We start from the raw sequence: 24905 nt of genomic DNA, 5'->3' as shown, positions 1-24905 counted from the left end.
ACCCTCGCTGGCGCCGCCAACCCGGCGAAGAGCGCGCCCAGGAGCGACACCTGGGCTGCCGCAGCGGTGCGGCGAGACACCGCTTCCCGCAGGGGGGCAACGCCGAGCCGCCGGGGAGGCGGTGGCGGGGAGGCCGAGCTGCCCGGCCCGACCCGCCCATCCCGGCCTGGCCCAGCCCGTCCCTACCCGGGCCGGGCCGCCCGTCCCTCAGGGAACGGCGCGGGCAGGCCCCGCCCCCGCCTCGCCTCTCCCGCCGAAGGGGCGGGGCTCCCCGGCAGCTGCCGCCTGGCGGCCTCGCTTTGCCTAGCGCGCCTGCGCCGCCCGCCGCCGCCGCGCAGGCGCCGTGAGGGCGGGGAGAGGGTCCGGAGTGGAATTGCGGTGGCCGTTCCCGGCGCCGTTCGCCGTTCGCAGCGGGGCGGCGCGGCGGGGATGAGCCTCCGCCCGGCCCGGCTGAAGGGACGCGGGCGGAGGGACGCCGAGCGCCAGGCCGGGCCCTCAGCAGCCCACTCGTCGCTGCCGGCGGAGTCCCGCAGCCGAGCGGCCGCGGAGCTCAGGGAGCGCCGCTGACCGGAGCCGCCCGCTCGGGCCCTGCCGGCCCCGGGGGGAGAGAGGGGGGGCGCACAGGTAGCGGGGCGGCCGCGCCCCGGCCCGAGCCCCCGGGGGGGCGGGGGCCGTTGGGGCGGCCCGGCCCCCCCTCCTCCCCTCCCCTCCCCTCCTCCGCGCGGTGGTTCGGCGGGCGAGGGGGGGGACGCGGCCCGGCGCCCGCGGGGAGGATGGTGAAGCCGCCGCCAGCCCCCGCGCCGGGCCAGGAGGCGGTGGAGCCGAGCCGGGCCCGCGGCGCCAGGCCCGCCGCCCGCAGGGGCTGAGGGGATGAGCCGTGCCCCGGCGGGTGGTCGCTAGCGGAAGGATGACCACTCCCGCCCTGCTGCCGCTCTCCGGGCGGAGGCTGCCCCCCCTGAACCTGGGGGCCTCCGCCTTCCCGCACCACAGGGCTACCTTGAGACTCTCCGAAAAATTTATCCTGCTCCTTATTCTTAGTGCCTTCATCACCCTGTGCTTCGGGGCGTTCTTCTTCCTCCCCGACTCCTCGAAGCACAAGCGCTTTGACCTGGGCTTGGAGGATGTGCTCATTCCTCACGTGGACACCAGCAAAGGGGGCAAGAACCTCGGCGGCTTCCTCATCCACGGGCAAGGGCACGACGAGCACCGGCACAGGTAGGTCCCGGTCGGGGTGCGAGGGGGTCCCCCCCTTGGGAGCAGGAAAGGGAGATCCGTTAAAACAGCTCCTTCCCGTACCGCTGTCGCGCCTCTCTCCCACATCCTCACGTCTTCCCAGCGTGTATCAACTTTGAGCGCTAGCCTGGTGTCCTCCAGCTGCCGTAGGGAGCTGTGGCTCCGTGTTTTCCTTCCCCCAGTGAATTCAGCCTTCTGGCTAGCGAGGGCTGGGAGGACAAATGTGAGCCCTCCTCCAGTGATTGATTTTTCTCAACTGCTTTCCTGGATCGGTCGTGGAAAGAAAAGGGTTAAGTTATGGCATTTGTGGCAACAGTATAAGCGACTGAAAAACTGCTGTGTCTTTTCTGTCTTTTCTGTGCTTACTCAAAACAGCTGCTTGTTGCCGAACAGTGTAGCAAAAACTTTGATCTGACGAAGGCTTCGTGCTGTGACCCAGAGGCTGTCAGCCTATGACGTGCAAGATACAGAACTAATGTAGATGGCACAGTCGCCTTTTCTGGCCCTTAAGATCACTTGTTATGATGTTATTCCAGACAATTGGAGGTGACGGTGGCTAAGTTTCCTTAACTGTGTTTGCCAGTGTAAAGAAATTGGAGACAAAATAGTAGCTAAGAGTAATGAGAGTAAATGTCATGCTGTTGATAGCTTTTTGGGGCCACCTAAAGCTTTGTGCGATGCAAGGCTCTGAACATTCAAGGCTCGGTCATGTGAAGTTAAGCCTTCAAAACTGAGATTAAAAACTTAAATGAGGGTTGTACAGTATGTTTGCTTCTAACATACTGTAATTGCTTAAATCCTACCCTAGTGTCTGGATCACAGTGAAGCTGACTGATCTCTCTTCACTGTCAAAGATGTGTAAAATGTGATGATGATGGGTGGTAAAATATATGCTCTTCCGTACTCAAATTAGTAATACAGTGAAATTTAAAGAAAGGTTACTTATGCTGATAGTGTTCCTTTGAGAACAGTTTGAAATATATCCTATTGACATGGTACAAGAATTATGTAAAGGTTATTTGTGCTACATTAAAAGGTGAGGGCATAACTGCCTCTTTCTATTCATCTGTTATGAGTTGTAAAGACTACCTGAATACTGTGGAATTTTTCCTTAAGGCATCTTTGCTGTTGGATGTCTTGGGGTACTTATCATGAGCTCTTTCTCCCTAACTGAAAGGGCATGGATGCTTAATATTTAACAAGGACTTCTTTTGTCTAGGATGTTAATCGCTGGTGCGGTTAAATGTTGCACAAAACATAGGTTTAGACGCTCTCTAATACGCTTTTGAAGTTCTCATCTTTCACTGTCCTCTTTTTTTTTTTGGTGATCTTATTTCTTAGCTTCTCCAGTCACTTCACAGTACATGCAGTCAAAATCGGGTTCTAAAATAGAAGTCAGATTAAACAAAAAGAAGAGTTCAGAAATTCTCAAAATTCTAGCTGTGGCTGTTGTACCTTGTGTTGCCCAGTAGATGGGCTGTAGAAAAAGTTTGTTGATACTGATAGTTTTGGAGTGATGCTCTTGGTTAACCTACTTATGTGGTGCTCCTTTTCAGGTTTCCTCTTTTAAGTGTAATTACTGAGACTACAGCTTTAGTAACAAAGTGCATACCACTTTTATCTGTCACGTGTAGATAAGCAGTAACTTACAACTGTTGGAGCTAAATGCATTTTGCTTGTTTGGGGTCTGCTCTTAAAGTGGCTATCCTGTCATCAGTTAACTCTCCTATGGTTCCTCCATTAGCTGTGAATGTACCTCCCCCTGCTCCCCACCCAAAATTGTCCCTGTCACGTACAGTTTTTTCTGGCTGCCTTTTGAGTTGTTACTTGAGCAAAAATAGCTATTATTCCTGCTGGTTTTAGCCCTGCAAATCATTGGATTCCTCTAAGCATGTCTTAACAACTGAAAAAACCTGCCTGCTTAACCTGCATGTATGACACTTGTGTGAATGCCACAATATGCATTGTGACACAAGGTTATGTGCTTTACTTTTGGAGCAACTTTTCTGGCTTATTGCCACATAGTCTTATCAACAGGCTATTTGCTAGCTTGGAGCTCATGTGGTGACTGTTTTTCATAAAGGAGAACACCTATAACCATTTTCATTGTTGAGTTCCTGCTCCTGTATTGCAGAGACATTGACAGATGGTATTTTGAGAAAGTATAGGGTCTTCAGTAGTGAATTCTAGATTACTTGTTATCTCAGTTTGGGATGGAGACCTTACTATCAAGGAGCAAGTCAAGTGTGAGCTACTCTGTAAGTGTCGGGTTTTGGATGTCATTGAGGAGTTATGGTACAAAAGATCAAGAGAAGTTAACCTACTGGTATTACAAAGGAGCATGTGGTCTAAGATGTGAAGTGTGATGAATTGACAAGCTGTATTTCTAAGATTTGTGGGACTTCAGAAGAAACTGGATCAAAGATCAAAGGTCATTCATCTGAAGTATACACTTGATCACGAAATGACAGATGTTTTGATTTAGTGGCTAAAGTGTTTCTTCTGTGAATGGTGGTATTGACCTCTATCAAATGATAAAACCCACATATTAGTATGCTTCTCCCCTCGTATACAAGCTGTAATACTTTAATGCTCATTTTCTCCTACCCTGTAAATTTTGAGCTTTGTAGAATTTTGAGCTCCTGGAGGATATTCACGTTGCTATCTTCTAGCAAAGTAACAGCAGTGGCATAGGTAGAGGGTTGTCATGCATCCATGCTTTAGTGTTGGGCATACAAACAATGGTTCTCACTGGACCTTCTCTGTATTCCTCACATTCCTTTCCCACCTCTTTCCCTGGGCCCCCTTGACATTCCTGAGTGTTTTTATTATTATTGTTACAGTGGTTACCCCTTGGCGACATTAACTTTACATCTTCCGTTAACCATTAACCTGCTTTTTTACTGCTCCTGCCCCTCTTCCCTTTTCCCCTTCCAGGCAGAAAAAGGGGGGAAACCTCACTCCCTTCCTGATGGTCTTAAGTATTCATTCAAGAATTACAGTGTCCTTGCCTATTATACAAAGAAAAAACAACTTTCTTATGTGAGAAGATGGTTAAAATCTAGAATAAAACTGCAATTTATATTTTGGGAAATGCATGGGCTGTCATGCATGTTAATGCTAATTTTTAGCTGTTTCGTGGGTAAGCTCTTCATGTGCACTTGTAGGATAATGCATGGGGAATGTGTTACTGATGTTGGAAAGGTGTACCACAAAATTTTGCCTCTGGGAGGAGGGAGAGTGGAAAAGACTCGTCCAGGACTTTTGAAGATATTTGCACACATGTGCTTTTAAAAAATCGATTTCGTTTCCCAAAGATGAATTTCTCTCCATTTCAAATAGGATATTGCAGAGATTCTGGAATGAGAGCAGCACAGTTTTGAAGACACATCTTGCCAGACAAACTTACACATCACTCAAAATTTGCACGGTTTTAGATAACTGTCACTTCTCCCAGACCTCTGCATCTCCCTTGCTACACAAACATTTGAGGTGTTTCTCCCTACACAGTTACTTTCCAGCTATCTTAGGTATTTTATTTTTCAGTAGCAGGTCTGAAAGATAACTTTGGAACCTAAACAAAACATTCTTATGGCTTCTTGGCATCTAATGTAAATGAGTGAGAATGCAGATGCCCTGTAATCTCCTTGATTTATCAGATTTTTTAAAAATAAGATTATCTGTAATATGAAAGTTGAGCAGACTTGTTTCTTTAATGATGTGTCAGGCAGATGCTCTTTATATTACTTGACAGAAGTTAAGATCATTTCTGTGGCAAAACTACATTAATCTTAGAGGCCACGAATAATGTAATTTTATGAGCTCAAAGCTGCAAAGCCACTTTGTAACAGCACTTGGACTGCTGTTGTGCCAACAATTCAGTCCTTCAGAATTTGCAGAGCTGTATCTTCAGCTGCTAAATTCCCCTGTATTACTTCAAGTCATAATTCCTGCCAGTGCTTAAAAAAACCCACCAACCCTCATGTCATCGGACTGATAGCACGCGCTGCTGATACAACTGACCACCTCAACTGCCTCGGCCTCTGTGTGTGAGTAGGTGTAGCTCAGTGTTAATCACGCCCTTGACTTTGTTTCTGTGAAGCTAAGGAATATTGACTTCCATGTTATGCAGAGATATATGCTCAGTGGTCTGATATGACCAGTTGTGGGTCAGCAGCTGTATCGCAGTAGTCTAAAAGTGCTCTTTCTTCTGTTGCTCAATTATGGTTGTCTCTGTGGCAGCTGCTGTCTTTGCTCTTAAGAGGTGAAAGTAACAAAAATGATTCTGCAGAGTTTTCAGTCCTGATTTCTTCTTTTAAATCCTGCATATTTTTTTTTTTTTTTAAGAAACATGAAAGGCTTAACATGCTTCTTTTGAATACCTTTATCTTCTCTGGTCTATATGACTTAATTAGCCATAGTAGAAGTGGGCAAAGGAGATAATTTAACCTCTGTTACTCAGTGGGATCAGTGTCTCCTGTCATCCTCTGCCATGCCATCAAGTATAAGAGTGCATAAAACTCTTTGCTCTTCCTTTCCCACCTTTACTTGAGGCGCAGCTCATTAGTGTAATTAAGAGTATTTGCTATTGTGATTCAGAGAACCTGTTTTTTTCCCCTGAAACATCAGAAGCCACTGTACCGCCTGGGCCCCCACTCCTACTCTGTCCAAATTTTGTTGCATGAAATTGAACCTGTCTTCAGAGTAGACTCCGTAGTCTCTCTGAAATGTGGGCGCTGTGTTTAGACTGAGGTGCTTGATCTAGAAGCAAGGGGGTTTAAGGTGCAGCATTAGGAGATGCAGGTCCTCATGGTGACACCTGTGGAGCTGAAGAGGGCAGGGATAGTACGTTCCAAATCAGGGTTCAGAAATGTCTTGTGTATCTAGGGCAAAGAAGTTGTATCAGTCTTCAGCTGCTGAAGCTATTGAAAGGGCGCTGCCCGTCTTTTTCTGGAGACTTCTCAGCAGGAGTTTTTAGTAGTCATGTGTCATTCTCTATTCTGGACTCTGTTTTGAGAACAGGCTTGAGAAATTATGCTGGTACTTGAAGATTTATGTGGTTTTGATTTCTCTTGACTTCTGGAGTCCCACATTATACCCTTAAACTCAATTTGAATTTCTCCTTAAGTTGTACTGGACTGTGGGAGAGGTGCCCTCTTGTATTATTTCAAAGGTTCTGCTGAAATTAGTGCATTATGTTGTAGGCTGACAAATGCTTTCATCTTCGAATTGCAAAATGCAAATTCTAGACCATCTGTCTAGATGTCCTCCCTCCTCCCCCCCCCATCTGCTGAACAGCCTACATCATATGTAGAGTGCTGCTTTCTTCAAGTTATCTTGCTGTACTCCAGTTTGTCAAAGTATTTCCTGTGTTATGAAAGACAGGAGTCGAGAGCTGGTGTTCTCCAGTTCTTATCCTTTCCAGTTTTTTTTTTTTTTTTTTTTAAAAAAGTAAGTTTTAACTTGTTGGTTTTCTGCATGATCTATACTTTGTCTACATGCTGGAAAACAATCAGGCGTGGGAAAACTGCAGAAAGTCTGCTGTCTGGATTTAGGCCAGCTAGTGGGTGGGAGGCAATAGCACTTTGGTTCATTTGGAGTTTTGGAGATTAAAATCTCAAAAGAACTTTAGCATAACTGTGGGTTGCTTGATGATGGTAGCAGTGTAGGCAATAGTAAGCAGCATGGCTAGTTGTGGGAATACTGCAATGCAAGAGTTCTCCCATCTTCTGATCCTCTCGGTTTCCTGTAGTAAATACAAACATCTCGATCCTACTCAACTAATTCTGGGTTATGGGGTTTTGCTTCTTTACAACAAATGTATGTAAAACTAATTACAAGTTTGGCAACATCACGTGTTGTATGTGTACATGTTTTCATAACAATTGAACTGAGACTGAATATGAGCAAAGAGGAAAAAGTTTTGTAATGCCTTTCTTCTCTTATGTCCTTCCCTAAGAAGCCCATAAAGTCCAAAACATGGTCAGCACTTCTATTGCACCATCCCGCACTTTCATTATTGCAGCTCTCGATGTTGAGAAAAGTGGTCTGATGGGTAGGCAGCTGTTTCTCACAGTAGTTACTCAGGCTAACAAAGTGGGAACTTCAGGGCATGTGTTTAGATACAGCTTGTGGGATTTGTTCTTTTCCCTTCACTTCCACTTGCGGGCTCAATCAAGTGAGTGCTATCAATTCAGTAACTAGATCATCACTTTATTACCAAAATTCAGAGTTCTGCTGCAAGTTAACCGTTTGTGAGCAGAGGAGTGTTCAACAGGCCAACAAGGTAGTAAGGTCAAGAAAGGGGAAAAATAAGTATCTTTCCCCTGCTGCCCCAAACCTTGAAATGAAAAGTCTGAGGGCTCTACACGTCCTGTATGATTGTAACTTTTCCAAAGTGCCTGCATTTACAATGTAGTTATTTACCTCTTATTTGATTGGTATGACTGCTGCTGTTTGTCTTCAAATTCAACAAATAGATTTTACTTTCTCATCTTTTTGTATTGAAAGAGAATACACTTATTCATGGGGGGAGGGGGAAACAGCGAAAAGCCTTGAGAACTGCAAAGTTCTTGTAATATATGCTTGCTCATAAAATTTGTAGGCTTTTGATTCCGTTTGTCTTTATGTTGTTGTCTGATCTAGTGTCCCGTACAGAATAAATTATGTAGCTTCATCCATTCACTCAAAGATCTGGAGGTTCTGTATCATTTGTATTACTTAGGATTTGAAGATCTCAAGAAATAAGGCAGACAATTTTCCCTGATAACTTTTGTTCTTGTTTTTTGAGTACCCAACCAGGTACACCGGTGTTTCTAAAATTAAAAAAAAAAAAAAACAAAACAAAAAAACAAAAAAAAAACCCCCAAAACTGAGAAGGTAGGTTTTTTATTAACCTTCTTTTCCAAGCTAGAGACTGCTTTTTAAAGGTGTCTTTAGCCTTGTCTCCTAAGCAAAGAAAGTTTATGTGGCTGTGCTGTATGTTCACCTGTAGTGCTCGCTGACCCTGTTCTGTTCTCTGTTCCCTCTTTCTCCCCTGTAACATCTATCAGCAGCAAAGGGTGACCTGTCTAAGTAAGTTTCTCTATCTTGTGCGTATCTCAGTGCTGGGTGAATGAGAAAGACCTGAATTAGGGACAATGCTGAAGGAAGAATCAGAGCTATGAGCCCAAGAGTCATTTGTAATACTTGGTCTGCTGCTAATCAGTCTGCACAAGTGTAACTGAACCAGCCACAGCACGTGTCCTCTGTTCTTCACTGATCACTGGAGAAGGGTGGCTGGAAACTAAAGCTGTGGCAGGAAAGAGCTGGGTTTTATGGGATGCCAGTAGCAATGAGTGCATTACTGAGGGGGTAGGAAACATTGGGACAGAAGGCTAAAGGCCATTGATGTATGAAATAAGGGGCTATGTTATTTCTGCTCCTTACAGGATTTATTTGCCCAAACACTGAGTCATATTTCTGATTCTGTCTTAATGCCTTCATTTTTTAAAATATTCTTATGATGCAAACCCATGAACTGGATTACCTTGCATTCAGCATTAGTTTCATTAATGTTTTATGTGCTTTCTTACTTGATAGTCACCTCAAATCACCAGAGGATTTTGTAAATGCTTCCTCAACTCCTTGCCATCATGCTGCCATCGAGGCCTACAATGGACACGTAGCTATATTCCATTATTCTATTTGAGAATGCAAGTTTGAGGTCTTAATTTGTCTTAACATTATGTAATCTGATCAGTATGGCATGAGCAAAATTACAGCTTCAAGGGAGTGCAGAGGATGAAATTATTTTCTTGCTGTATAAAGATTTAAGAGCTCTTAAATGAGATTACTTTGTGTCTATTAACACTAGCATGCAGAAATGTCAGTTTTCACATTCAATGTGTGCTGCTAGCAACTTGGAAGACTTTTGCAAGATGACATTCATCTCAGCTGAGGTTTAGCACTGTAGGGCAGCAAGGCATTTGAAGCTTCCACAGGCAAGCTGCATAAGTAGTTTCTCCCTCTCAGTAATTTGTTACCGTTTTTCTCTGGGACCTGCTGACATGTTTTAACTGCTGAAGTGTACAGTCAGGCCACTTAGGATCAGGTGGCTGTCAGTGGTAAATCAAACTAATCAGTTTTACTTTTTATTGGATCAAATTGAATGTGCTCACAAAGGGTAAGAAAGATATCTTGTCTGTGGGAGCAGCATATCCCTTAAATCTTTCAATGGGAAGGGGAAGATCACATCTGCCATGTTCTTCCTCTGAATACCCCACTGGATAAGTAAATCTGTGCTGAATACACTGGGCTGTACTCATGGTTTAGGTTTGTCTAGTAAGAATAACTTCCAGCATGTGCTGTTTCCTCCAGGGGATTTTTCTGGATATGTTGCGATCTTTACAAATGTATTGCATTTTGAGTGCTATTTACTATTTTCCCTATGCAAGTTAAGGAATCTGCTTTTGCTCCAGAATACTTGCATCCTTTCTCTAGTATATTTTTAAAAATCATAATCCAGAGGTGACATTCTGGACTGCAAACTTCCTGCTTGTTTCCATTACTTCTATGAAATAAAATTTGCTCTATGCTTTAAAAACAAACTTGAAAAAACACCTGCCACTCTCTGGGCTTGTTTGAGATGGCAAAACTAGTGGGCAAGATGCTTGTTAGAGAGGAGGCGGGTTATTTTTCTGGATAAGATGCGATATTCTCCTCCCCCTCCCTTCCCCTTTTTATTTTCCCCTCAAAGAGAGAGAAAATTTGGTCCTGAAAAAAATCATAGTGTGAACTAGTTTGAGAATCATGTTTCTAGCGACCTTTTAAATCTCGTTAATCAGGTTTATCTTGGAAACACTGAAGACTGTTTAATTCTAAACTTAATAATTGCAGATGATATGAGCATGTGTCTGTTTTCCCAGTGCTATAATCACACATCCTTAGTTTCCTAAAGGCATCTGTTCTGCTGTCGTTGGCTTCTATTTGAGTGGAAAGTGTTCTCCAAATTATTAAGTAACACATGTATTGAATTCTGAATTGCAATGCACAGTGTTCTGGAGAAGAAAATACTGCAGAGGGGTAAGTGGGCTCTTCTGCATCATGGAGTTCTGATGTTATAAAGGGTATTCAAGGAATTCAAATTTCTACTTTTGTGAATAATTCCACCTTCTAGAGACAGTGGAATCCACAGCAATTAAAATATTTAATGGGTCTGTGAAAAGTATTATTTCCAGTAAATAGGAAAAATCAAAACAAATGAGAAATAGTGCTATGAATTAAACAAATTTTTAACTTAAGTTTTATCACTGTATCTTGCACATTATTTTAACTGGTGGTTACTCTGAACTGTTAAAAATACTGGTTTAGGTACTTATAAACAGTCAAGTTGGATCTACCAACTGTTGTACTTGTTAAGTTGGTCCAGATCAGTGCAGTGAAAAGTTCATAGAGAATGAATGTTACGCCTCTTTCTGTGTGAAATGAATTACTAATTCATATCCCAGGTGATGGAAGGGAACTTAACTCCACTGCAATAACTGAGAATTTTTTTTTTTAGTCTTATATCTTGTCTGGGAATTTCCTCATATTAAGGGACTGATTCCTATGGAAGGATACCAATGGATCTGTATATGTGATCTCTGTAAACTGCTCAGTGAAGTGGATAATCGGTTGTCACTGCTGTCATTTCAGTACTTGCACATGAAACTTTAAAACCAGTGGTTAATGAGATGACATATTCTACTGGAAGTTTTTATAAATAACTTCTGTTATGAACTTGGTTCAGCTTTTTTTCTTGTAGTGATGTTGATGAACAGAACAACTGGGAATCGTTCAAAGTTGTATTGGTAACCAAAGGAAGCTCTTTTATAAAAACAACACTAAAAAACCTTACCCAAAACAAACAAAAAAACCCTCACCCATCACCCCATCATGCTTGGTATTACTTGATGTGAAAAGCAACAAAACCAAAAAAAAAAAAAAAAATGATGAGAGGAGAACCTGGAATCTTTCTGGCTGGCTTTTGCCCAGTCCTGTGTTGGCATTGCAGCATTTGATAGCTGCTTACTGACCAGAGTAGGTGATGGGAACAGTTTATTGACTCAGAGTCAAATGTCTAATGGTGACTTTGTTCTTGTGCGTGTTTGTGAAACAACAGAATTTTTGAGGTTGTGTTCACACTACATGTGAACCCCAGGTTCTTGGTTTGCTCTGGTTTTTATACATCTGTAGTCTTTTGATATGTTTATTTTGGTTTCTATAAATCACTTGAGCACTAATTTTATTCAGATGGATATGCTATTGCAGTTATGCATAGTCGTTTGCTTGACACCCCCTCTCCCCTCTTTAAACATTCTTTTCTCAGAATAGCATCTGGCTGTCACACTACAGTGGGACTAGATCATCCACTCTACTGCTATTACAAAGAAAAATGATGCTTGACATATTCGTGTCAATTTGGCAAGATGCCTGAATCATTATGCTCAATGAAATATGTGACGTTTCAAGTGGTAATGTAACCTGCAGAAACACTTGCAGGAGAATCTTAAGGCACTGCAAAGAAAATGCCACCTTTATGTGGTCTGGGATGTTCAGATACAAATTACCTGATCAATCCCCAGCACAAGATTGTGATTTAATTCATTAAGGTATGCAGTTTTATTCAAAATTTTTTGTACTCTAGAATTTGTTGGTGGTGCTGCCAGGAAAATTTAAAGTTCCTTTTAAACTCAAAAGGAAAAAAACCCAAGGAAATATCTATAGAACTTCCTTTCATACAGTAAGAAGTAAACAAACCAACAACCAGCCCAAAATCCAAATGGTATGTGTAATTTTTGAGTAAGTCGTAATTACTTGCTTGGTTCCCTAGCAAGTTTGTTTTGAACCTTCATGGGTTCATGCTATGGAATTTTCAGAAAAAAGCAAACTTTGTAATAGTGTTAAGTGTTGCAGTAACTAGAAAATATATGGAAGCATAAAAAATGAAAATATTCCTTAAATTTGATACTTAACAAATTTGTTTTTCTATCTGACTTCTGTTACAAGAAAAAAATTCTGCAACCTTTGCAGACAGTAAGTAGAGTTCTTCCAGGCTGCCTTGAAAAATTGCCTTAAACTGCATCAGCCATAACCTTGCCTCACCAGCTTTCGTGTGGGTTCAATAATGCTTAAAATAGAATGTCTTTTGAGATTTAGAAAGCCTTATATTTACATTAAACTGTTCAAAAACATTTGTGGCAGACGATTTTTGGTTTTATATTTTCAGTTTCTGCTCTACCTCTCCTTTTTGTGGAATTGGTCACTTATTTTTAGCAATTTGACCCCACTCTTCTCAGTTCAGTGCTCAACAGTTGAAATAATGGGGCTGTGAAGGTGGCAAGTGCTCTTCAATGGTGGTGTAGTCTCAGACATCTCAAACAGTGTCACCAGCTTCTCTATGTGGAGATGGGAAAGCTGGGAGAGAAGGGAGAGATAGGAGGACTTGGGTGGAAGTGTAAACCAGAAGTTTTTCTTAGGTTACTTCATGCCATGCTGTTTTTCAGGTGACAGATAGCCTTTGCCCCAACCTTTCTCCCACAAAGGCTAGGCGTGGTCCTAAAACACCTTGTGGTGAAGAGTGGCTAATATATTGCCTCATCTTCTTTTAACCCATTAAGAATGACGGAACTTTAACCTCTGAGAAGCCAGAGTAAATAAAAGCCTCCATAAAATGTAAGAAATCCTCAAGAAGGGAAGCTACATTAGGCTTTGACAGCCATCTTAAATACCATGTTTTGTGTTCTTTTTTTTGTCTCCCATCACTTCTTTCTAGAATTCAAAATGATGATGAGTGAAAGTGATATAATATTTATAGGGGAGGGAATTAAGCTTCCATTTCCTAGTCTGAGTGCTTGATTTTGCAGCATCTTTACTTTAAGGTTCAAAAGAACTTCTAACTAATACAAACTTCCATGCATGACAGTGACTGCAAGGTTATGACCTTCTGCCACAGCATTAATCTTCAGAAATAGGGTCTTTCTCTAAAATTGCTGTGGGTATGCGTTTGGCATCTTCTAGCATACACAGAGGTTCTTCAGGCAGGAGATACACAGCAATTATTTGCTGGCTCGCGCAGAGAGCCTAGCCCTTAGGCTATTTACTGAGGATTAATGTGCTTACTGGCTCGATGAGTCCCTGCTGGCCTGGAAGGTGTAAGGTAGGAAAATATCAACCTCTTTTGATTCTTGGAGTGGGTTGATTCTTGATCTTGCTGAGTCAGCATATTCCAACTCCACTTTTTCTCAGATTTTAAGCCTTTTTGAGTCAATATTTTTCTCTTAAGTTAGTGTCTCAGCAATTTCACCCTTTTGCTTACCTTTTGTGGCTTACAGCTCTGAGAGTATCCTCTCATAACGTCACAGTTTGTGTTTGGTGGAGCTGAGCCCAAGCTTACACTGAACTTTGGGTTGTGAAGGGTTGAATCTCCTGATTTGGTGATCTTGGGACTGCATGCTTGTTTACTCTGGATGAGTATGTTTGAAACTGTTGGGTCTGAACTTCTCAAAATAAGCATGGTTTTATTGCCTACAGCCACTGGAGGAAAGAATTGTGAGTTGTTTTCTAGTTCCAGAGTTGCCATTAGTCAAATCAACAATGTTATCCTGTTTGAGTCATCTCTTTCTTAATGATGTACTGTTATAATATATTTGTTAGGGAAATGACCTCTTTTTCATGAGAGGTAAGGAAGTTGCCATAATCATTGGAGCTAATGAAAAAGATTTTAATTTAATCTTGGAGGAATCAAACATATGACTACAACTGTACATGAGCTGCATCTTGTTGCTGGGAGTTTAGAAAGTTGACTATAGTGGTGGTGGAGAAGGAAGACATTTTGACTTTACATGCTGGATGTATATGTATATGATTGTATTAAGTAAATGAACAGGAAAATAACAGTGTGTACTGTTTTTAAAGCTATCTGAAATATCTAAGATTCTATTGATGAAGACAATTCAAAGATTAGATTGCTGAGACACTTTATATCCCCTTCTCTTCCATTGTTTTAGATTCATGTTCTGGGCTACAGTATTTCTGTGTATTTTCTGTCTTGGTCATGTCAAGAGTAGTTTGTGGCCAACTCTGTTGTTACATACATGTAAAGCCCGTATGTGTGATCTGTAAAACATTTTAATATTAAAGTATTTCACTGATACTGGAAATAGCACTGATAGCTGTTAATCGACATTTCATTGCTATCGTTGAATCTGTTAACTTTATCATAGGTTTATGAAAAACATCCATGATAGTTCTAGATGTATATACTGGATTTACTACTATACTAGAGTTCTATATGTATATACTACTGAAAGATTGCTCTTTTACTGTATTTCGTTTCACTTCATGTATCCTGACAATATTTTTATTGCAGAACAAAGATCTGCTTAGCAGTTCCCAAAGAATGCCAAGTCATCTTTAGCTGACTTAATTGTAATGTGTAAGAGTAATTTCTACACCACAATTTCTTCTTTCATACTTTTTTTTGCATCCTGTTGCATTTGTCATCGTGATGCTAACAGTCTTACCTTGTTTATGGGTCAGTCATTCCTTAGACTACATGCTGGACTTTACTAACCTGGTTATTTACTCAGTTGGGAAGACATTGCAATTGGGAAGGTGTCTTTTTTCAGGGTGAAGCTTATCACTCATATTCTCTGCAGTTTGTTCATATATGAGGAAATTCCACTGCACAATTTATGGTAATGATACCTACATCCTTGAAGATACTCAGAAACTGTCTGGACATGGTCCTGGGGAACCAGCTCTAGGTGGCCCTGCTTGAGCAGGGGAGTTAGACCAGATGACCTCCAGAAGTCCCTTCCCACCTCAACCTTTCTGTGATGAGGACTATACTCTTCTGACATGCAAAAAGCTGCTTTCCATATTCATAAATGCACTGAGTAGTGTGAGCCTTGCATTGTTACATTTTTTGGGGTGGGTAGTTACTGATCCAGTGTTGCTTTTCTGGCCTTTTTTAAAAAGAAAAAAACCCCAATGCCTAATTACCTGTCTCTTGAACCAAAATTGTGTAGTTTATTAGCAGGGTGGATTATTTTAATGTGGAAACTTATTAAAAGCACCTTGAAGGCTAAATAATTTGTCACACAGTTGTCTTTCATCCTCTGCTTTATTGACAAGATTAAAGAACTTTGGGAGTAATGAGATACAGTTTTGCTCTGCAGAACAGCGCAGATTAGACTATATGTCATGATTTCCAGGTATTTTGTTGCTCTATCTTTAGTTACTGTTTTGGCTGAGTTGCCAAGTAGAGAGGTATAAAGCTTTGCTGTTCTTTCATTCTAACCAGTCCCAGCGGAGTTGTATGGGAGAACTACTTTTATAGAGTATTTCTATTTTAATTAATCCAATATTACTGTTAAAAGTACATCCACACTGCAGTCTGTGCCCTCTTACATGAAATAATTTTGAATCACAGTGTAAGTGCTGGGTTTTTTCCCCTGAAGTAAGGACGGACTGTGTTTAACAACAGAACATTGCCTGCGGCTCCTGTCCTGTCTGGGTTTTTTCTCATGACATGTTACGAAATACCTTCTGAAAACTATTGATATTCTTAGACAGAGTTCAAATCAATTTATTTTTTTCCTGTTGTTGCCCCATAACTCTTCCACTTTCTGTGAAGCAGGACTACATTTTTAACTGCTGCCATAGAGAGGGAAGGGAGTGCTGGTGACTGGTGTGATCCTGCCAATCCTGTGGTGCAAGGAGCTGATCTGTGTCTTTCTGGCAAGTCAGATGCTGCTCCCGTGCCCCAGCAAGGCTAACTGACTAGCACTGTATTAGCCAGGTGGGTTGTGCATAACTGTTGCTTGGTGGCAAGAGGAGCAAGTCAAGAGAAATTGCTCTAGACCTGTATTTGGATTAAGCTGCACACCCGTAGTAGTATTGTTCCCCTGTAATGAAGAGCCTGTATCAGTCATATGGTAGACCCCAGTGTTTTCCCCCTCCTCCTCCTCGTCAAGCTCTTTGCCATACAACATTTTAGTGCATGGCATACAGCGCCGTGCATGTTGACTACTATTCTTATTTGAAATGCATTGATATACAGGTATCAATTTACCATATAGCTATATGGTAACAGTTAGAGGTGGAGGAAGAAGATAAAGCTGAGCAGTCAGCATGCATGAACTTCCAATAGTATATTTAAAGCACTGTTGCTTCTGGGATGTGCAAAGCAACTCTGGCTGGGTGAGTAAAATAGCATTATGGAAATGTGGTAGCTTGTGTTGTCAGAACATCTGTGCGAGGGTAGGCACTTCCTTAGAGCTCTGTAGGACCTGCCAGAGGGTTTCCCGTGCAGATAAGTCTAGTACCATCTGGTTACCTGAAAGTTTGCCATCTCCGAGTCTGTATTATACTCTATTTGCTACTTTCACTTTGCAATAGCCTTTCTCTCTTTATGTGTATTTCTGCTGTCAACTTATTTTATATTTGAACAACTGAGGACTTTTACACTAAGACCATGCTAATATCATGGCTGTTGTTTTAAATGGCTAACTTTCACCAGCAGCTTTTCTTCAGTTGGTGAGAGTCTTGGGGTTTACTGCTGAAGATCAGACTGCCAAGAAGACCTGTGATGTAAATGGAGGGAGCTACCATACTTACTTTTGAACACAGACATCAGAAAGAGGACATTGCTTCAGTTAATATAATTCTCATTTTTCCAGTATAGGGGGTGGGAAGAGGGCGAAAAGTATCTGATTAGGAACAGGAACCTGGAGGGGGATATTGAGCCAGGACTAGCAGAGGGCCTTGGTGGTGGGGAGGAGCAGCGATTAATTTCTTTGGGAGCTGGAGATGGGAACTATACATGGAGCAAAATAAAAGGGGTGGGATGACTGTGAAATAGTGCCTTTCACTTTCTTCCCCTTTTTTCCTAAGTAGAAAAAGATCAGTGTTGTCTGAGGCATAAGAAGAGGTAGGCATTGGCTGAGTGAGATATTGAAGACTAATCAGAGTGGCCTTGGGGAGAGGAGACATTTGAAGCAAGTTGGTGCTTGGTAAGGCCTAAATAAAATTTAGGATGGTAGGGAGTGACTCTTATCTGATGGAGGAAGCAGTATCATTGGGATAAACTAGAGGAGAGGAAACCCTATGGCTGGGTAAGGGAATAGAGGTGATGGTAGGGGAAGGAATGACTGTGGTTAATGGCTGTGTGAGTTTGTGTGCAGAAAACATGCTCCTTATAGCTTGGGCTCTAATTTAACATCCCTGAAGATGCAGCTCTGTAACACTTGAAGCTCATGTCCCGTTCTGCTGTGTCCCCAGCCATTTAATCTTGTCCATATCCTTGCCCCAACAGCAGTGCTTGGGCAGTCAGCCAGTTAGGAGACCTGATTTGGCCTGAAATGATCAGTGATTTCTCAGCTGGTTCAGCTCACCACTGACTGACTGGCTTGTTGCCCAGTCTCCTGAGTACAGGCATAAGGAGTAAGGGAGCTTGCTTTTGGAGGGCAACTAAGGCTCTGAAACGTAAAGAATCATTTGCACAGAGATGGTGACCAACACAAGGAATATAGAGTTACAATATCCTTTATTACATAAACTAATATTGCAACTGTTATTGTTGATTATATTATTAATGCTGCAGTCATACACAACCAATCTCTTTAACCTAATAAGACAACAGTATGTGTGGACATACAAGCATCCTTCACATGGTAGTGACTTCTTTCTGCAGAACCATCAGTGACTCACTGGATTAACACCAGTGAAGTTGTGTTCCTGTGCACTATCTGGCTGGTAATCAGGAGAGGGTCCCATGCTGATGGTGAGCAGCAATTACTCATCCAGGGATATTCTCTTACAAATCCACACTTCTCTACCTTGGGCATACAGTGAAGGCAATGTCATCTCCTCTGAGTTTGTCAGAAGAACTTCCCAAAGCTTGACCTGCCACGGCTTGTGCTTGCATTAGTGATCTCTGCTCTTAAGTGTGTGGGTTGTCCAGGCAGTTCATTTATCTCACCGTGATTTTATCCAATAGTTTCCAGCAGATCCTTGTCTTATTACTGTTGGCTTTGACTGTTTACCTCAGAGCTCTACAGTTAGTTTCATTTCTTGTTATACCTTAAACCTGCAATTTATGCGTTTGTCTCTGGCGGGCTCTGTTAAGGGAAGGCTGTGTGGATTCATCTGTGAAGGAAAGATTGCTCCTGCTTCTTTACCGATGTTAGCTTTGGCTGTCAACTGACGCCACCGTCAGCTAATTCAGGGAGCTAACTGCATGCAAAAAACCTCAGAACAAACAAATGCCTAGGAGAGAACTACCAAGCCCCCAGATAGACTCCCTGGGGTCTTAGTAGACTACGAAGACCCTCAGTCAGTTCACCAGCCACTGACAAGTGCCAGAGCTGGTGCAAGGTTGAGTGGGACCTTTCACTTGGCAGTAGCTAGGTATTAATCACCTTAAATATAATGTGAAACTGTAACTGGAGTACCCTTTTTTTCCTGCTGCAAGCTGATATGTGTGAAACCCTGTCAAGGTATTTTTCTCTTCCTCTGTTCTTGACCTACATAGTAACTGATAGCAGGAGGCTGTCATCTTCTGTTAGCTCAAATGGTGGAGTCCCTTATGGATGTAACGCTTCAGCCCTACCATTTTGAATCACTAGGATGTTAAAATGATTCTAATAGTTTTTAGTGATTGCTGCTTCTTAGTTTCCTCGAAAAACAGCCCCCTACCCCGAAGCACGGTTCTAGACAGCAAATGTCTTTTGGCACCCTATTTTTCTTTTTTGGTGTCCCAAGCTCTGTTCTTAAGGTTACTTACTTGACATTTTCAGAAGTCAGCCAAATATTACTGCTCACAGTTGGTGTTTTTTCTGATTGTTATTTGAAACTAAGTAAAACTTTCAAGCCCTGTTCTTAACAAAATAAAATCAAGTTAATTATATAAAAGTGGGTTAATAGAGGCATTTGCTTGTTAACTGTGTTGCCTCAAAAGTTTTCTTGGTCTATTTTATGGTTTGCTTGGTCTTTTTTCAAAACAAGAGTAGACCAGGAATACATTCTTTCTACTATTGTTCTTCCTGGACTCATGTTTAGTGTGGGGGTTTTTTGGTGGTGTTTTGGGTGGTTTTTTTTTTTTGCAAATTCTTTTTAAGTGATGTCCCCTCTTGTAGTAGTAGACTGGACATAATATTTAAGAGCTTGATGCTGTGTAATGGGAGCGTTCTGGTTCCTTTTATTTCTGCTTGTGCCTTAGTATCTGATCCGTGTGATCAACATCAGTGGGACTGCTTTGTCCAATATGTAAATGTGCTCATTTGTAAAGATGCCTCCTTTAATAGGAAGCAGAGATGATGCATTGCTCTTGCATAAGAACCCAGTTTATTGCTTTTTCAGTATCACAGGACCAGCTATGTATTATTCTGCTTTTATCAAACTGTCTTTTATATCAATAAATAATATAGTATGCAAGATGCTTGTTCATACTGTCTTAGACTTGATTGTGGTGAGTTGAGTGTAAATACATTGCTATATACCTATCTAAACTTGTACAACAGCAGTGTTTCCAGCAACCTAGAGTGGTTTATAGTAGAAAATTCTGTGGTTTGACATCATTAATTGTAGTAGGCTTCTGCAGTTTTGAATTAAAATTATCCTACTAGGTTTTGGTGCTGTTTGAATCCTGCATCAAAATAAACTCTCCAGATGTTCATTGTTATTATCTTGCCCATTTCTAACTTTTTTATCCTACTCAGTTCTTGGTCAATACTGATTTCTTTTTCTGTTTCTTATTCCTGTAGTCTATATGTATTTTTTACTCCTGCTTCTTGTACAGTTCTTCCATCTTTATTCCTTTAAAAAAAATTAAAAATCTGTCTCATTGGGGTACTAATTGAATAGGAAGATCTGATGCTCCAGTCAGTATGGTGCTATGAGACAGGAAGCTATTTGAAATTCTTTTACACAGGGCAGGTAGCAACATTCTTCTCATTCAGGTTTGTTAATAAAACATGAAGAGATCGTAAATGTCATAATCTTTTAGTAAGACTTTTTTTATTAAGGCTTTTCAGTGTCTTTTTTAGAAGTAAGATTAATTCCTAAAAAATATTTTTTTCCCTCTGTATTAGCATTGTAAGTGCTTTGACAATCAGATTTAAGACCTTGTTCTGCAGAAGCTTAATATTCTGTGCAGTAATTAGCTGCAGCTGTTAAATGAAGTTTCTTTAATCAGCAAAAATTCTGAAATAATGCCTACTTTTGATTATATGTTACTGCCTTGAGACAAATGTAATTGTATTCTCTTTTACATCGTATTAAGCAGAAAGGATGTGAGATGTGTTTGATAGAGCTGTAGTGATTGAAAACTCTGCATTGTTGAACTTTATGCATCTATTGCTTTTCCTAACAAAGTGGTTTTGAACCTAAATGTCATTGAGAGACTAAAAACTGAATGAGTTTGCTTATATGTAGTTGAAAACTTGTGTAAAGCATTGAGTATTTTATATTTTTTTTGTTCCTCACTAGTGAAAGTTGCATTCATTACTGTTGTAGTCTTAAAAAGTATCATATTTCTTCCTGAAATAGTTGATCTGATTCTTCTGAAAATCTGTTTCAGCTGATACTATAACTACAAAACGAAGACATTTCATGTAAGCTTAAAATGCTTACGCAGTCTCTAGTGACCCTTCTTAGCATTGATGAATTCCTGGCTGCTAATATGAATGCAACTCTTGGAGTCTTTGTAGAAAACACCTACCTTTCTTCACTAGTAAAACTTAAGCTGACTGTTCCAGCTATGACAGTGCTTTCAGGTCCCAAGAAAGCCATTGACTTGAGCTTGGCACCCTCCTCCCTTTTGAATTGATGCTTGCGATTACATGGCTGCTGTAGACAGAGGTGAGGAACAAATGCCTTTGCTAATGGTCGCAGCACTTGACAGAATCTCAAGGTAATTTTTCTGAATTCTGTTAACATTCATAACATAGGAAGCAACTAATTCCTGAAGGATGACCCCTTGCCTGCATGTTGTCTTTTTTCCTTCAAAAGTTACACATGTTCTATATTTGATAGTGGAGTGTGCACTGTTTCGTTCTTAACTGGAAGGTATGTTTTGTGCATTTTACTATCAATGTGAGTTTGTGTGCAGAAAACATGCTGCTTATAGCTTGGGGGCTCTAATTTAACATCCCTGAAGATGCAGCTCTATAACACTTGAAGCTCATGTCCTGTTCTGCTGTGTCCCCAGCCATTTAATCTTGTCCTGATGTCTGATGAAACTCATTCAGATGTCTTATGTGTCAATGCACTTTATTAATAAAGTATTTGATATTAATAAAGTATTAATTGGGTGTATTACCTTCTGACGATTTGTGAAGATTCTGGCTGTGTTCCAAAATCTTATGAAAGATACCTAGCAATACTAAGGAATTTTTTGGCTTTAAGTTTTGCAGAGGGCTTGCTCTTCACACATAAGCGATGTGCTTCAACTCTCCACTCCCTTCTGCAAATTCTGTGTGCCCATTCAATCTGTGCTTTTGAAATTCTCTCGAAATGTATTCCACAAGGGTTTTGCTTTTCCTCGTTCCAGAGCTGCTTCCAAAGGCCCTGCCTTAATTACAAGACAAAGGAAGACAGTTGGGTGGAGACAGATACAGGAGTAGCAAGCAGCAGTGGCCTTTAATGATCAGCATGGAAATCTGTGAATTTAACATATTGTACATCTAGAAGTGACCATGTTTTCTTTCTGTTGTGCCTAGAAAAATATGTGTAATGAATTACAGTTTTTGCAGGAAAAAAAAAAGACAAAGGCAATGTAAGGATGCAGGTAGTTAAGTGGACTGTCTTCCTAACAGAATTGCTGGATGAACAGAACAAGACCAAACTCTGAAGGCTTCTAACTGCATGGGTTAAGAAAGACTGTTTAAAATACATGGAAACTAAGCAGAAAAATTTAGGTGTAGTCAAGTTCAAGCAAATGGGAAGAATGCCCAGACACTGGCAATGTGGACAATAGAGAAGTTTCCACTCCTGAACAAAAGATGTGGGAGGAAGATTAAGTTACAGTTCATTTGGCTTGAAGGTGACACCCATCTATCTACACAGAAATGTCAGAGACTGAGGTTTTGGTTTAGACAAGAGAGCAGATCTGAAATGGGATCTGTGAGCATCCATCATAGAGATGAGAGTTTTTGAGAACAGTGGTGAAGGTGGCTGAAGGCCTGGATTCTTGCTCTAAGATTTGGCTGCAAAAGAGATCAGTTAGGGACATCATTTATTGCACAAAAGTGGAAGGGAGTTTTGTTTGGAGGAGGTTTACATGGAATTTAAGAGGGGGGTATTTAGGCTTAAAATGAAGGATATACATTCATGACACACAAGGACACTGGAGAGATAGATGCATTGCCCCTCATTGACCAGAAAATTAACCCAAATTGGAGATTCCTTGAGTAGTTTCTTTCAGACAAAGGTGACAGTAGAAAAGATAGTGCCTGTGTCAGTGAGTCTCTCCTCTCCCTAGGATGGTTCAAAGAAATGGAATGATGAAAGCAAGGAGAACTCGTGTTCAGTGTTGGCCATGCCTTTGCAGAAGACCAAGGAAGTAAGCTAGTGGAGCCTAAGATGGTACAAATAATAGTAAAGGCAGGCAGGAAATAGGAACATAAAAAAGCTCAAGGGGAAGTGTGACAGCAAGAGGAAAAACTTCTGAAACTGGATGCATAAGAGGACTTGAATAAGGACTCTGTCTCATGTTGCTTGTGTTTGAGGAGCAGTACTCATGTTGTATGCAAATCTAACCACTTGCCAGAAATAAATTCTACTGTCACCTTTGTCTGAAAGAAACTACTCAAGGAATCTCCAATTTGGGTTAATTTTCTGGTCAATGAGGGGCAATGCATCTATCTCCAGTGTCCTTGTGTGTCATGAATGTATATCCTTCATGTACTTGGAGAACATGATGGGGTTGTAATATGTGTGGCTGTTACAAAGTCATGTATACTGCAAGATTGGGGGGAAAAGCAACTTTTGTAGTTAACATGCAAAATGTTTTTTAGTCACTGACTCTCAAGGATTTTTTTTTTTTTTTAAAGTTAGTGTGTATCTTTTTGTTTCACTCTGTCTCTGAAAGTAGCTTCTGGTTGAAGATTAAACTTGACAAAAGGGTAAAAGTTCAGAATTTCCATGCAGGGGTTTGTTTCTGAATGACAGACTTTCACAAATATGTATGTGTTTTAACACTTCTTGTCTACCCATCTGCTGAAAATCGAAATGATAATAAACTAGTTGTCCTTTTGCTGTAGTGATCCAGTGCTCTGCTTTTTAGTGTGAGAGAACAGTTGCTGGTGGCCAGTTTTCTTTTCTAGACTCCATTCTAATTTTTGTTTCCTTTTTTGATCTTGAATCTTAGGAAGAAATTTGAAAGCATTTTTGGTTTTTTGCAATTCAGTTTCTAAAGAGCCTGTTGTGTCACAGACTTACGTTAGCAAGTGAAGCTTTAGTAGCTGTTAAGTTTGGAAGGCTCGCTACTTCGTGCGTAATTAAAGCACATTAAGTTTCAGTTAGTGATTTGGTTATCAAGCGTTATAATTTGTGGTCTTTTCTGAATGACATTTAGACAGCTCGTGGATGCTTTGAGAGGGTGCAGTGTTCCTGCATAAGCAGCTGCAATAGTTAATTACAGTGATTGTTTTAAAAAAAACTTGCACCTGTTTCTAGTTTCAGATTCTAATTATTAGGTCTATTTATGGTTCTTGCTGGCAAAAATAGTCTGATCACAGATCCTTTTAATAATATTGCTTGTTTTAAAGTAGCTACTGCTGTAGCTTCATGGCACTTGAACCTCTGTCTTGAGACTTCAGAATAAGTTTTTGGGGAGACTAAAAGGAAACAGCAGCTTTTTGTTAGGTACGGTTTTTGAAGATTTATTGAAAATGCTCTTCTATCTTAAAAGTTTGCTTATGTTGCCTAGAAGTGGGGTGGGGTGGGTAGTTGGATAAGGGAAACTGTTTGACACATTTTGGTATATGTGTTTGTGCTGGGATCCTTTCCAATCTTTTATATTTTTAGATTGATCCTTTTTGAGGTCTCTTTAACTCTGAGTATTTGAATGTAGTGCTATCTGTGTGCATTAAACTGTTGCTGACTCTTTCTTCTGCTGGATGGGGAGCTTGTTGGTGTTTGACCTGGGGGGGTGGGTATGGCAGCTGCTCACACATTTCCAATCTTCTCATCCTCTTAACTTTATTCTGTATTTTTACTTAGTTCTTGTTGCTTAAGAACTCAAAAGAAACGTGGTATTGGTATTTAGGGGTGTGATTTTTCTTCCATGAGGGTCATATACTTGAATATATTTGGTAAAATATGTCTTCAACTGGAATGTAGACTATGACAGTTCTTGTAGCTCATGCTGTCCGTCATTGGTAATTGCATAGAGGATACCTGTCTGCAGGAGAAGGTCTTGTACTATCTCCTGTAAACTCCCTCAAATACCTGTTGACCTTTCTCTTCATCTTACTGTTTTCTTATGTTTGTCTCAAAATGTCACTTCCTGGAAGATTTGGAGCTGATCATACAGTTAGCGCTAGAATTTTTCATCTCTGAGTCTCTGTGTATTTTCTTCAAACACTTAAGTATTCTGCTGAGTGACTGAAGGAAAGTAGACTGTCATTCAAACCTCCTTAATGACT

The 24905-nt window shown here is 41.0% G+C and overlaps 1 protein-coding gene across 2 annotated transcripts in view; it reads left to right on the top strand.

The window, feature by feature from the left end:
• The first annotated feature begins 348 nt into the window (after positions 1 to 348).
• MAN1A2 (mannosidase alpha class 1A member 2) overlaps positions 349 to 24905 on the top strand; it is a 145734-nt gene continuing 121177 nt past the window's right edge. For both annotated transcript variants that reach the window (XM_074853972.1, XM_074853981.1), the window contains exon 1: positions 349 to 1215. In XM_074853972.1, the coding sequence (XP_074710073.1) occupies positions 908 to 1215 (308 nt within the window). In that variant the 5' untranslated portion in view covers positions 349 to 907. The remainder of the gene's footprint in view (positions 1216 to 24905) is intronic.

Source organism: Strix uralensis, chromosome 2 (genome assembly GCF_047716275.1).
Source record: "Strix uralensis isolate ZFMK-TIS-50842 chromosome 2, bStrUra1, whole genome shotgun sequence".
NCBI classification, from domain to species: domain Eukaryota; kingdom Metazoa; phylum Chordata; class Aves; order Strigiformes; family Strigidae; genus Strix; species Strix uralensis.
Note: the sequence above shows the minus strand (reverse complement) of the source record. Positions and strands in the feature narration are given on the sequence as shown.